The 15,264-nt window shown below is 38.1% G+C and overlaps 1 protein-coding gene across 1 annotated transcript in view; it reads left to right on the top strand.

Annotated features, from left to right (window-relative positions):
- PolA1 (DNA polymerase alpha catalytic subunit) overlaps nt 1-15,264 on the top strand; it is a 662,965-nt gene that overhangs the window by 209,414 nt on the left and 438,287 nt on the right. The window contains exon 12 of the mRNA XM_090387531.1: nt 1,445-1,519. Coding sequence (XP_090243657.1) covers nt 1,445-1,519 — 75 coding nt within the window. The remainder of the gene's footprint in view (nt 1-1,444; nt 1,520-15,264) is intronic.

The raw sequence follows: 15,264 nt of genomic DNA, 5'->3' as shown, positions 1-15,264 counted from the left end.
AAAAAGATTTGCTTTGCATAAATTATAAATAAACAACTCCTGCCTCAACCCAAGAACATGACCCTGACGATGCACAACCCAGCACAAGCAAAGATTAAAAATTGATTTTGTAAATTTCATTTGTATTAATTTTCACATTAATTTTAGATTGTATTTTTGTGTTTACAGTACATTATGTACAGTATTATTTTTCACATTATGTACAATATAATTATAGATTGTAGTTTTGTTTTTTTATAAACAGTATGAATAATAAACCAATTAAAATGTAGAGAACATTTGAATTTAACCTCAGAGAGAGAGAGATAGCCTAGGCGTAGAAACGAAGGTATGTACAGTGTCGCTAAATAAAAGATGAAAACATTACTGTATTTAAAATGAAAAATAAAAGATGATAAAAATTTAAAAGATTATAAAAATAAATTATAAAGATGATAAAAACATTAGAAAGGTTAAAAAATACTGTTAATAAATATATGGCCGACATACGACCAGATCGACTTACGACCTGTCAGTCAGAACAGAAGTCGGTCGTAAGTCGACGACCAACTGTGTGTGTGTGTGTGTGTGTGTGTATATATATATATATATATATATTATTTAAGATATTAGTAGTAGTGGTAAGTTCTAATAGTGCAATAGTAGACAAAGTTAAGCTGGCTATAATGTATAATACGAAAGCTAGTAAGTTATAGCTTGCAAGCAACCCAATGCCTTATGCAAGTGCCCAATGCAAACTGGAAAAAACATATATATGCCAAATATATATTTACTATACCAAAAATATATTTACTACTAAATTGGGATATATCAACTTAAATATCTTATTGTAATGGATGGTTACTTCCTTTGGTTGTTATACATCTTTAATGTTATTTTATTCTACCTGGTTATCTTATACTACCTGACTATCATTTGGACACAGTTTTGCTGGACGATGACTACAGAAACGGATAGCTCGTTAATTATGGTTGATACATTGTGAAAGGGTTAGCCCTCGAAAAAGTCCCTTTCAATGTATCTAATTGCCTATAATTAACATTTTAATTTTACTTTTAATGTTATTGATATGTAAGGTTTTCCTTACTTTATTTGGCATATATATTTTTTTTCCAGTTTGCATTGGGCACTTGCATAAGGCGTTGGGTTGCTTGAGAAGCTATAACTTACTAGCTTTCGTATTATACATTATAGCCGGCTTAACTTTGTCTACTGTTGCACTATTAGAACTTACCACTACTACTAATATCTTAAATAATATACAGACGGATGTAATGTTTAATCTTGTATGATGACATTAATCGGATCTGTGACGATTAATATATATATATATTAAATTTGATATATTTATTATAATTGAGCTATTAATTAACTATTCATTTATGCATTTTACATACTTGTGATATATATATATATATATTTTTTTTTTTTTTTTTTTTGTTAGAAATCAGTGAAACACTACTCATTTGAAATAACAGAAATTCCTTATTTGTCTGAGTATCTGGAAATTCGTTATTCAGTAAGTATGATTTAAAATTCAACATATAATTATCTAAGGATTTTCCAAGGAAATAAATTCTGTTTTTAAGTGATACTCGATAATCTATTTATTTATTTATTTTGAATGATTTAAATTATTTTCTAGTTTATAAAAAATAAATAAATAAATTTTCTTTTTGTACTCAAGGACAGGGGTTCCCAAACTTTTTAGCCATGTGGGGGCCCACATCAAAAAGTAAGAACATTCCGGAGCCTTAATAAAAAAAAAAAAAAAATACACTAAAAATAGAAACAGTCGGTCACTAGCACCAGATCAAGTTTACTTCAAGCTTTTAGACATAACACACACACACACACACACACTGAAAGTCCAAGGTCACTCAGAAAAGACCAAATTTACTTTTATGCACAGCATATTCTGATTCAATCTTAGTTTCAGAAAAATTTTTTTACATTATAAAATTTCCTTGCGGAGCACTTGGGCTCTGCGAAGAAACTTCTCTAGGAACCAACACAGCTAGAGGAATTCACAAGATATAATACAAGAAACAATGCTATATTTAGCAGTCGCAGGCTGGAATCCTGGTCACTCAAAGCATATTTACTTATGCATACTTGTGCCTGGCCACTCTGCCACAGCAGCCGCCTAGGAATGCATCCTAGAATTGCTTGTTTTTTATTTTTGAAAAATAAGTGAATAAGTTATTTAATCATTAATTTTATCATGAATTTTACTGCTATGGTTAGTTGAATATTTTTGAGAGAAATGCTCCCACATGATTCAGTTGGATATGATATAAGTTGTGATCAAAATCCTTTTGGGACTGAATTTATTATTAACCCCCCCCCCCCATCTCATTGTAAATACTGTCTTTCAACATGAATCTTATTGTCCCTTTAATCCCATGAATACATTAATCTTAGTGTCCTTTTTTCAGGTACCTCTGGAATTTTTCTTTTGAATATGCATGGATGAATGTGTTTTTGGTTGGTCTGAACCTGCCTTCAAGTCACTTTCTGTTATGGGAAGTCTCAGGAATACAAAAAGAGTGTTTTTTTTTTTTTTTTTGTTTTCCTTTTTTCTCTACTAAAAAAAAAGTGACTGATAAAAGTAAGGAGATACTCAAAATTGTCTTCTGACAATATTGACAATCTGAGACTTGAAGAATTCTTCAAGAGCTCGTCAAAGAGCCAACACTTCCCATATCACCTATTCATCCCCTCTAATAATTTTTCTAGTTCTTCCTTCAATTTATTCAAACAACCCACCTCTACAACACTAGATAGGAATTTGTTCTAACAACTGTCCAACCACTGATTGAAGGTTTCCAAACAGCTGTTCGGCAGCTATCTTTTCTCAATTTGAATTTATTACCACCTTGTGTGTGTGTGTGTGTGTGTGTGTGTGTGTTTGCTGAGGACAGGATAGGATACCCATGAGAAAAGATAGCTGTCATGAAATGAGCCAGCAGACCTGTATGCAGCACCCAAGATGTGGCCTAACCATTGCCTTATACAGTGAGATAGTTACTACCTAATCTCTGCTGGAAAAATTCCTGTATATTATTGAGAAAAGCCCATAATCTCTCTGACTGAATAACAAACTTTGGTATGTATCTGCTCTGGGATTACTGCTACCCATATGCAGTACCTTGCATTTGTCAATGTTAAATGTCAGTTGCCACTTCTAATCCCACCTTCTAATTTTTCTAGAACTTGAAGTAGAATACCCTGATTACCATCTTTAACAGCCTACCAACCTTCATCTGCAAACTTAGACATTGAGCATGTGTCTTTTTCAGTATCATTAATAAATATAGAAGAAACTGGGCTCAGCACTGAATCCTGGGGAACTCTGCTAATAACATTAGTCTATGAAGAGTAGGCAAGGTTTATGAACTCTGTCTTGGCAGGTTCTGGAGTAGGGTCCATTGATAACCACTAACTGTCTTTAGCATTAGTAGAGGCATTTGATGCAAGAAAGCAAGCTTATGCAGCATCAGCCAAAAATAAATAAATAGAAAATAACCACTTCCACTTCACCCCTCTGTTCGTTCGAAATACCTGTCTATCTGAGCCTTAAACCTATTTAGGCTGTCAACTTCCACGACAAGGGATGGAAGTCTGTTCCACCAACCAACCAACCGCTGGCTAAAGGCAAATTTCCGCACGTCTTGTCCTACATCTGTATTTCCTCAATTTGAATTTATGCCCTCTCAGGTGATTATTCTGAGCAAGAGGAAGAATCCCATCAGCATTGAGCATTCTCAAGCCATTCAAGGCTTTATACACCTCTATTAGATCACCTCGCTGGTGCCTAGTCTCCAGACACTGTAATTTGCAAAACTTAAGCCTTTCTTCGTAAGAGCACCCCTTTGTTCCATTCACTAATCTTGTTGCCCTTCTCTGTACTCGTTCCAGCAGCTCTACATCCTTCTTGAAATGAGGCCTCCAGGCCTGTATACAGTACTCTAGGTGTGGCCTGACCATTGCCTTATACAAGGGAATAATCACCTCCTTATCCCTGCTAGAAAAATTCCTATATATCATTGACAATGCACCATGAGCTACTCTTGCAGCCCATCTGCACTGCTCAGAGAACTTCATATCTGCTTGCACAACCATCCCCAGGTCCCTTTCATTCTCTACCACTGTCAGTGTAGTACCACAGAGTTGATACATTGCTCTGGGGTTGCTGTTTCCCATATGTAGTACTTGACATTTGTCAATGTTAAACTTCATTTGCCACCTCTCAGCCCATCTGCTCAACCTTTCCAGATCCTGTTGCAGCACCATAGTGTCAGTAGTGTCCTTGACAACCCTGCCAACCTTTGTATCGTCTGCAAACTTGGACATTAAGCTTGATATTAGTATTAGTATTAGTAACGGCCGTATGGTGCAAGAAAGCCTATGGCTTATGCTGCACCAGCCAAAAAAAAAAAAAAAAAAAAAAAAAAATCCGAACAAAACAATGATAAAAACAAAAATTAAATAAATAAATAAATAATAATAATTAATAAATAAATAAAAATAATAAAATGAAATTAAAAATTAAATAAAAAGGAAATTAATCCTATCATCCTATGCGCTTCCCTTACCCGAAAGTACTATCCAGATGTCCTTTGAATTTCCCCAAACTGTCGGCCTCTACCACCCATGAAGGCAACTTATTCCAGTAATTTATAACTCGCTGGCTAAAATAAAACTTCCTGCAGTCCAATCTAAACATTTCCCCGCGTAACTTGAATTTATGTCCCCTAGTTCTAGCATCATTTATAATCTTGAAAATTTTGTCCTCATTCATTTTACTGATGCCTCTCAGAGCCTTAAACACCTCAATCAAATCTCCCCTAAGGTGTCTAGTTTCCAAACTCTGCAACCCACATATTCGAAGTCTTTCTTCATACGGACGCCCTTTTGCCGATCTCACCAGGCGAGTTACCCTTCTTTGCACCCTTTCAAGAAGCTCGATGTCTTTCTTTAGGTGCGGTCTCCATACTTGAACACAGTATTCCAAGTGCGGTCTAACATAGGCCTTATATAATGGGATTATCACGTCCCTATCTCTACTTGCAAAAGTTCGATAGATCATCGATAGGACACCATGGGCCTTCCTTGCAACCTGTTTACAGTGCTCAGAGAATTTCATGTCTGACCGTATCGTAACACCCAAGTCCCTTTCCTCCAGTACTGGGTTTAGTTGAACTCCACCAAGTGAATAAGTTATTTTGGGATTACTGTTTCCCAGGTGTAATACCTTACACTTTGTTGGATTAAAGCACAGCTGCCATTTTTCTGACCATTCTTGAAGTCTATCTAGGTCTCTCTGAAGAAGTTCAGCTTGACAGTGATCATTAACTACTCTACCAATTTTAACATCATCTGCAAATTTAGACATCACGCCCTCTATCCCTTCATCAATGTCGTTTATGAAAATTAAAAACAACAGTGGTCCTAATACTGATCCTTGGGGAACCCCACTTCTTACATCAACCCAATCTGAGGAATAGCCATTTATCACAACCCTCTGCCTCCTGCCCTGAAGCCATCCTTCTATCCATCTAAGGATTTTTCCAGTGATTCCAACCTGTTCCAGCTTATAAAGCAACCGCTCATGTGGGACTGAATCAAAAACTTTGCTGAAATCTAAATAAACAATATCGAAATTATTCCCTAAATCCAGCTCGTGAGTGACCCTTTCGAAATAGCGAACCAGATTTGTTAAACATGATTTTCCCTTTACAAAACCATGCTGAGTATCCTTGAGAATTTCAATTCGATCCAAATGATCCTGAATTCCACCCTTGATCAATGCCTCCATGATTTTCCCTACTACTGAAGTCAGACTGACAGGTCGATAATTTCCAACTTCACTTTTAGATCCACCCTTATGTATGTGAGATACATTTGCACTTTTCCAATCCAAGGGAATCTCCCCAGAGTCTAGTGATGCTCGCATAACCAGCCTCAGTGGTTCAATGCACTCGCTTGCCGCCTCTCTCAAGATTATAGGGTATATTCCATCAACTCCAGGAGTCTTACTAGTCTGTAGGCTTGAAAGTTTTTTCATTAAATAATCTTGCGAAATTTCAATATCATTAATTACATATTTTTTAACTTCGCTCCCACAATTTCCCATTGCCACAAAAGGCTTTTCATTTGTAAATATCGATGCAAATTAACTGTTGAGTTCATCTGCAACGGCAGCTGGTGTATTTATTACTATCCCCTTTCCCTTACGTAAAGGTCCGATCTGGTTTGTCCTGCTCTTCTTGGCATTTATATATGTGAAGAATTCTTTATCCCCCCTCTTTGCTCTGTTTGCTAGTGATTTCTCATAAACTGCCTTTGCCTGTCGAACCTTTTCTGTGGCTCTATTACACATCACCTTGTAGCTGTTATAGGCTTCAGTACTTTTTATTGCTCTGTAACGTTTCCATGCCACCTTTTTCTGCTCAAGTAATGTGGCAACTTCACTATTCATCCAACTTGGAACCCTTCTCGTGGAGTATTTTTTTAATGGTATATACGCATTCAAGGCATCGGTGATTAATGTTTTAAAAGCGTACCACAGTTCAAATGTATTCATTCTCTGCGCGATATCTACCCAGTTAATAGAGGCCATGTAGTACCTTAAGGCATCGTAATTTCCTTTTCTGAAATTAAAACCCAAATCCCATATACCCATTAAAACCCATATACCATCATCAATATCATTTATAAATACAGAAAACAATAATGGACCCAATACTGAACAATTTCAAGGGCTTGTAGGACCATCTCTACAGTTGCTTTCGAAGTCTTCAACAGCAAACTACCAATACAGTACGACGTGGCCTATCATTACCTACAATATCACAGAAGAAGGCAAATACCAGTTAAGATAAACAGCTTCAGCATAAATCTAGAAATATCACCAAAAGAAGATAATGCCAGCCATCATAAAAGCCATGACCAAGGCCTTGCAAGAGGAATGGACCCAGTCGCACTTGGGAAGAACTACGTTTCAGTTCCTTCTAGCGGTTAGGATCTTTACAAAACAGGAAATTAAATGGTTTCGCCCAGGCCTAAATCTTACATTCCTGCCGACAGGGCATGGGAGCTGTTCAATCTCTTGCTCTCTGACACTCAAAATTGCTCCTGCGGCCTCCAGAAACAGTCTCACATAATCTATGACTGTCATATCTATCTGGACATCAGAACAGAACTACATCTGGAAACAAATATTTACAGCTTGGAAGAAGCACCACAGCTAGTCTCCAGTAAAGAGACCATGGCATTTGCCAGTTTTTTGGACAAGTTTTTCAAGAGAAGACATAGGATACTGCACTCAAAACCCAACTGATGAAATCTGCTACCACCTTTGCCTGCTGTCTAACTACTTCACTTCTAAAATTCTTTGCAGGAATGCCTCAACTCCTACCACTTCTCCTTTAAGGATTTTTTATTTTAATTTTGGAGGCCCAGGGGGAGGCCTGTCTGGAGGAACCACTTTCCGGTTCCTCCAGACAGGCCAGGGTGTAAACAGTGCACTGACGGGCATACCGTCAGTACACTGTTTACACCCTGGCACGCCTCCTCATGGCTAGGGAGGGGACAGTGAACAAACTTGTTGTCTCCATGCCTGCGAAGAGGCCAGTAGCCGGCAAACAACACTCAATAGAACAAACATGCCTCGTACAGATGCTATAGTGGCTAATGGGGGAACTCTGGAGACTGCCATAAAACAACCACATTTTTGTACACATTGTACCTACAGGTCTCCTGTCTGGGTGTGTGTGACGGATGCTGTATAGGTTATACTGGATTATCATGATTGTCAAGCTGCCAGTGGTTTTAACTTGAAGAACTGGTGATCCTGGATCAGCAAGTGATTGTTTAGGGGTTTTGGTAATTATTTGCAGAGAAATTAATGTTTAAAAATTTTGTATGTGCTTTTGCTATGCTTAATGTAGTGGTGACAGAGTGCTTTTCGCCACATGATTTCTTAAGTGTTCTTGATTTATTTCCTTATTTCATCCTTACTGCCATTTTCTTTGATTCCAATACTTATGTCTCATATATTAATTGTTTTATTATTGCATAAATTATCTTGTATGCATTCGTTGAACCTATCACGATGTCTGCACAAGACATCGTTGGGAGACAGTGCCGCCACCTTGTTTTTGACATTAATTTAGGTTTTCAAAGCCCGATTTCACGAAAACTACTTAACTCTGAGTTTAAGTTGTGTAACAGTCCTCTCACTTTAAACTATTGTTACATATTATTTTCATTAATTCTGACTATGTATTTTATGTGCAATTGCCCGACTTCGTCGAAGTCACATGATGCATGTTTGTGGTTGTAGCATAGTTGTATATAGCATTATATGTGTGATTTTTTTTTTTTTTCCCCCTATCTTGTTGCTTGTGTTGCACGAACTCCACACACAAACCAAGCATGACACCAACAAGAGGGACCCCTTATCCTCTTTCACAAGTCAGTTTTGAGAAGTTTATTAATAATATTTTGACGAAATAATATTTTGATGAAATGGTTACTTTGCCATCATGTGGCCTGAGCAGGCTGGCAGATAGGACACATTTCGTCCTCCCTAACTACCAAAATCTATAAGTCTAAAATAAAATACAGTAAACCCCTGCTATTCACGGTATCTGTATTCCTGGTTGCTGATTTAATATAAAATGAAACCTAAAAAAAATGTGAATTTTAAATCGCCATGAACATTTTCTGCCATAAAAAAACATGGGCGTGGCTAAAATCATCTTTCCCGGTCAAAACAGCACTCAGTGGGTGTGGGGAGAGGGATGACAAAATCGCAAGCTTGGATGTTTCTCTCTAATCCTTGTTCAGTATGTGTTATGTGCTTGTCATGGAATGTTTTGTCATTTGCTTTTAATTTAAATGCTTATAAATTGAATAAATTTATCAATTTATAAATTGATATGCTTACAAAAGTGAAAAATCTACCGTTTTGCAGTGTGTTAGTGTGACTTTTTCGAGTGTGTTAACGGAAAAAAGTGACTTTATTGTGGACTACATTTCACTATGTACTGTCTGCGTACATAGCCATATTATGAAGGTACGTATAATACATACATAGACAAAATTTTAGACTAGTTTTTCTCATATATTTCATACTTTGGAACGGAACCCCTTTATTACTATGAGAGCCATAACTTAGTATTCGCGTTTTCGGTATTCGCGGCATTTCTCAGGAACGTAACCCCAGGGTTTACTGTAATTATACCAAGTGGTGGAGAGGTTCCCCCTCTTACTCTCCACCAAATTTTGTTAATTTTAATGAAGTATATTTTACGCTAAGAACACCAATACTGCCCCCCCCCCTCCCAACCCTAATCACTTTCTGCTAATGACTGGCTTTGATATGCTAGTTGCTTAAATTCCTTTGTTGGTTTGCAGATCTTTTGGGGGTTGGGGGAGTGTTGCTGTCCTGCCCCTTACCTGGTTACCCCCCTGAGTTAACAACCAGTTATGTTCCCCTTTCTTGTACAATATTTTTGCGTTTCATCCCAACCCTATCTTTACCATCTTTATGGCAAGGCTCCATCCACTCACCAAAGGTTAATATCGTTATTAACCACCAAATGTGGTCTCTACATATTAATTCAGATGCTCTAGAGTGGTTTTGAATACTAGAAGTGGATAGGTCATCCGAATTTTCTTATAAATTGCCATAAAGTTCCAGAAATTATGCCTTGCAATGCTTTCCACCTGGACTCTTTATTCTGGACCTTACTTTTCTTCTACATTTTCTAGAGTACCCTGGACTATGTGTCCCCTAGATCAGAATGCTCTCTCCTTTCTTTTAACCCCTCTTCCACTGCTCAGTCTTGCTTCCTTAAATTCTATGGGCCAGAAAACAAACTCCACATGGAAGGCAACCAGACCTGTAACTTCCCCCACACTTATATTATCAGATTTTTCTTGCTCTGCTGTTTCTTTTAATGTACTCCCTGCCCTATTATCTTCAATCAATATATTAAAAGCTACTCCCCCCCCCTCCTCCCTAACTGTGTCCTCTGGTGTCCTGCCATATGCAGCCACTAAGACTATTCTGGCCATAACTTCTTTTTTGATATCTTCAGGGCCCTTAGACTGACATCTGGAATCGGGGCCCCTTGCTTTATTTAAAATGAACCACTTTCCGCTTCTTCTACAACCTCCACAATTGCAGATGGAAGGTTGTTCCAGCAATCAACTACCTGCTGGCTAAAGGCAAATTTCCACACATCTATTCTACAGCTGTCTTTCCTCAATTTCAATGTATACCCCCCCCCCCTCAAATGCATAATCTAAGCAAGAGAAAGAATCCTATCGGCATTGAGCTTGCCCAAATCATTCAGGACCTTATACACCTCAATCAGATGACTTTGCAGATGCCTAGTCTCCAACCGCTGCAATTTGCTGAACTTAAGCCATTCTTGATAACAATAACCCTTTGTTTCACTCACTAACATTGTTGCTCTCCTCTGTACTTGTTCTAGCAGCTCTACATATTTCCAAAAATGAGGCCTCCAGACCTGTACTAAAGGTGAAACTTGAGCATTGCTTTTTAGGGGGATAATTATCCCCTTATACAAGGGGATAAATTATCCCCTTATTTTTTGCTAGCAGAGATAAGGAGGATAATCACTTCCTTATCTCTGCTTGCAAAATTACTATGTCATTGACAAACCCGATGAGCAACTCTTGCAGTCTGTCTGCACTGTTCAGAAAATTTCAAATCTGACTGCACAATTACCCCAGTCCACTCAAAGAGCCTGATCTCAGAAAGAGGCCCTATCTCAAAAACTAACCTGCAATTAAGAGCATCAGAAATATGCAGCTACATGCTGTAGCCTTGATCCCAGATTAAGAAAAAAGCAAACATGAAAGTTATGTACAGGAAAAAATTAAAAAAACTCATGGCCAATCAAATTATGTCTAGCACGGTGCCAGACATAATTTGATAAATATAAAAGTTGTGATGCTAAACAGTGGTTACAAATAATTTAGACAATAAATTGCATTTCAAATTAATTAACAGAAAAAGGAGAATCGTTGTTTGGCACAAATCTTATGGGTGCAAAACTATTCAGTTTCAAAAACTGTCTCCAAGGTGGCAGAAACCCAGTCAGTGTGTATGGTCAGGGGAGAGACTACGGAGGATGTGATGATTTTCAGCAGTAAGTTTTCTACACGTGTTGACTCTCACAGTGGATTTTCTTACTGGTGGGATTTGTGAAAAAAAAAGGAACAATACAACAACTTCCCCCAAGCATAATGTCAGTTTCTGAAGGTAGTAGAGCTTCTTTTCCTCTGGGATTTGGCCATGCAACTAAATACATTGCCTCTAGAGTTGCTCTAATAGGTGATGCAGCTCACAGGGTTCATCCGCTGGCTGGATTAGGCGTTAACTTGGGATTCGGAGATGTTCCGTGTCTTTGTGATGTGTTAACACAGTCAGCTTACAATGGAAACAATATTGGTATGAAAGAGCCCTTACTGGAGTATGAAACACGGAGGCAGCGCCACATAGTGCCTATTATGGCAGCCACTGATGTCCTGCATCGTCTTTATGGAACACAGTTTACTCCTGTTGTTCTCCTTCGCAGTGTATGGCTACATTTAACGAATACCCTGGATCCTATTAAAGAAAGGATTATTGCTTATGCTTCCTCCTGCTAATAAGAAAATTCCTTCAAGATATTTTCTCAATGGCAATAGTTTTTTTGTTTTTATATAAAATCATATGAGATTCTGTGGTGAGTGGTTAATACAGATAATTTCTACTGTTATAATAAATGCACAATTACCCCCCCCCCCCAGGTCTTTTTAATTTCCACTACCATTAAGCGTAGTATCACACAGTTGGTATATTACTCTCAGGTTACTGCTACCCATATGTAGTATTAATTGCATTTGTCAATGTTAAACTTCAGTTGCCAACTCTCAGCCCATCTGCTCAACTTTTCTAGAAGTTGAGCAGATGGGCAATATTCTATTGCAGTAGCACACTGCCATTACTGTCATTAACAACCTTGCCAACCTTTATATCATCTGCATACTTGGACATTAAGCCTGATAGGCCTTCATCAAAATCAAAGAAAAATGTACAAAACAACAGCTGGCCCAAACACCCAACCCTGAGGGGCTCCACTAATAACTTTGTTGACTAATGGAGGGGCTCCATTAGTCCACAAGAGCAGTGTCCATTGATTACCACTCTGTCTTTTCCAACTCAACCATCCCTTTATCGATAGAAACAACTTGCCCGTGATGCCATACTACTCCAACTGGTACAGTAGTCTTCCATGGGCAAGTATCAAAAGCTTTCCTAAAATCCAAGTAGCAGTACCAGTAAAGGCATGTGATGCAAGAAAACAAGCTTATGAGCTATAGTAACATCAGCAAAAAAAAAAAAAAAAGAATTTCACGCATTCATTCCCTCTAAAAGTTATACAAAGGGATAATCACCTCCTTTTCCCTACTAGCAAAATTCCTGTATATCATTGACAATAACCCATGACCTGCTCTGGCATTGCTCAGAAAACTTCACATCTGACAGCACAATTACTCCCAGATCTTTTTCATTTTCTGTCACCCTAAGAGTAGTACCACACAGTTGCCAGTTCTTAGCCCATCTGCCATTATTGTCATTATCAACCCTGCCAACCTTTGTATCATCTGAATACTTGGACATTAAGCCTGATATACCTTCATCAATATCATTGATAAATATACAAAACAGACGACCCAACACCGAACCCTGTGGGACTCCACTAATAACATTAGCCCACGAAGAGCAGCACCCATTAATTACCACCCTCTGTCTTCTCCCACTCACCATCCTTTTATCCATTGTAGCAGCTTGCCGTTAATGTCATGCTGCTCCAATTTTTACAGTAGTCTTCCATGTGCAACAGTATCAAAAGCCTTCCTGAAATCCAAGTATATGCTTTAAAAATTTTGTTTGCATCCAGTTCCTTTGTGACCAGATCATAGTATCCAATCAAATTGGTCAGACAAGATTTCCCTTTAACAAACCCATGCTGTGTCTGAACTATAACTACAGATTTGTCTAGATCAGTGGTGCGAAAACTGTGATCGCAGGATAAATTAAAGGGGTTGCGGAAATTTTTAAATAGAATTATTTTTTTGTGTACATAAAAGCTAAAAACCTGTGATTAAAATTACTTTTTCAATACTGTAGGGATAGAGACCTTGATACTCGAACTAAATCTGAGATACAAATGAACCCTACTGCCTACCATCAGAAATAGGCCTTGATTTGCTCACTGGCTATGGACACAAAAAGCAGTTGACTAATGCGACTTCTCAGTATGTATTAGTACTACTCAAATGCTGAGTAGTACTGAGAAGTATTACTCAATTTGTACTTTACGGTGATAGTAGTAGTAGTAGTGGCATGTGATGCAAAAAAGCAAGTGTATGAGCTTATGCAGCATCAACCAAAAAAAAAAAAAAAAAAAATCACACCATTCCCTCCAAATGCCTGTCCAGTTCCTCCTTAAATTTATTTAACCTATCAACTTCCACAATGACAGATGGAAGTTTGTTCCAGCAATTAACCATCCACTGGCTAAAGCCAAATTTCCGCACATCTATTCTAAATCTGTTTTTTCTTAATTTGAAGTTATGCCCCCTTAGGTTCGTAATCTGAACAATTGGAAGGATCCCATCAGAATTCAGCATGCTCAATCCATTCAAGGCCTTATACACCTCAATCAGATCACCACGCAGGTGCCTAGTCTCCAGCCACTGCAATTTGCGAAACTTAAGCCTCTCTTGGTAAGAGGATCCCTTCATTCCCCTCACCAATCTTGTCGCCCTTCTCTGTACACGCTCAAGCAAATCTACATCCTTCCTAAAATGAGATCTCCAGACCTGTACGCAGTACTCTAGGTGTGGCCTGACCATTACCTTATACAGAGGGACAATCACTTCCTTTTCCCTGCTAGCAAAATTCCTATATATCATTGACAATACCCCATGACCTGCCCTGGCAGCCTGTCTGCATTGCTCAGAAAACTTCATATCTGACTGCACAATTACACCCAGGTCTTTTTCATTTTATACCACCTTAAGTGTAGTACCACACAGTTGGTACTTTTCTCTGGGGTTACTTCTACCCATATGCAGTACTTTGCATTTGTCAATTGTAAACTTCAGTTGCCACTTCTTAGCCTATCTGCCCAAATTATCTAGATCCTGTTGCAGTAGCACACTGCCATTCCTGTCATTAAGAACCCTGCCAACCTTTGTATAATCTGCAAACTTCGACACTAAGCGTGATATACCTTCATCAGTATCATTGATAAATATACAAAACAACAGAGGGCCCAACACCGAACCCTGTGGGACTCCACTAATAACATTAGTCCACGAAGAGGAGCACCCATTAATTACCACGCTCTGTCTTTTCCCACTCAACCATCCTTTTATCCATTGTAGCAACTTACCCTTAATACCATTCTGCTCCAATTTTTACAATAGTCTTCCATGCGCAACAGTGTCAAAAGCTTTCCTGAAATCCAAATATATGATATCAAAATTCTTCAACAATTATTTTTTGCATACAGTTCCTTTGTAACCACATCATAATATCCTATCAAATTTGTCAGACAAGACTTTCCCTTAACAAACCCATGCGGGTGTCTGAATTATTGCTGCAGTCTTGTCTAGATGATCCTGCAATGCATCTTTAACCAGTGACTCCATTGTTTTACCCGGAACAGAAGTTAAACTAACTGGTCTGTAATTACTCGTGTCATCCTTCGATCCCCCTTTGTGAATTGGGGATACATTTGCACATCTCCAGTCCGTGGGAACCTCCCCTGAGTTCAAGGACGCTCTCATAATTATGGCTAAGGGTTTGCTTAGTTGCTTTGCCACCTCCTTTAATATAACTGGATAGATTCCATCCACCCCAGGTGCTTTTCTTATGTTTAACTTCAACAATTTCTCCTCCACTTTGCTCCCAGTTATTACAAAATCATTAAACACCCTGCTACAATTTGATAAACTTTTGCCATTTTCAAATCTTAATAATTCCTCATGTGTGAATGTAGATGCAAAGTACTCATTCGGTTTGTTTGCTATCTGAGCAGGATCATCAACATTCGAACCATCGATATCAAGTGGACCAATCAGATTCACCCCCTTCCTTTTAGAGTTTATCCTTGCTGTTTTTCTTAGCATCTTTTGCCAAAGATTTCTCGTAATCTGCTTTCGCCT

This window comes from Mastigoproctus giganteus, chromosome 1 (assembly GCF_048544385.1).
Source record: "Mastigoproctus giganteus isolate SK-2022 chromosome 1, ASM4854438v1, whole genome shotgun sequence".
Taxonomy (NCBI): domain Eukaryota; kingdom Metazoa; phylum Arthropoda; class Arachnida; order Uropygi; family Thelyphonidae; genus Mastigoproctus; species Mastigoproctus giganteus.
The sequence above is the reverse complement of the archived record's forward strand: the minus strand, read 5'-3'. Positions and strand labels throughout refer to the sequence as shown.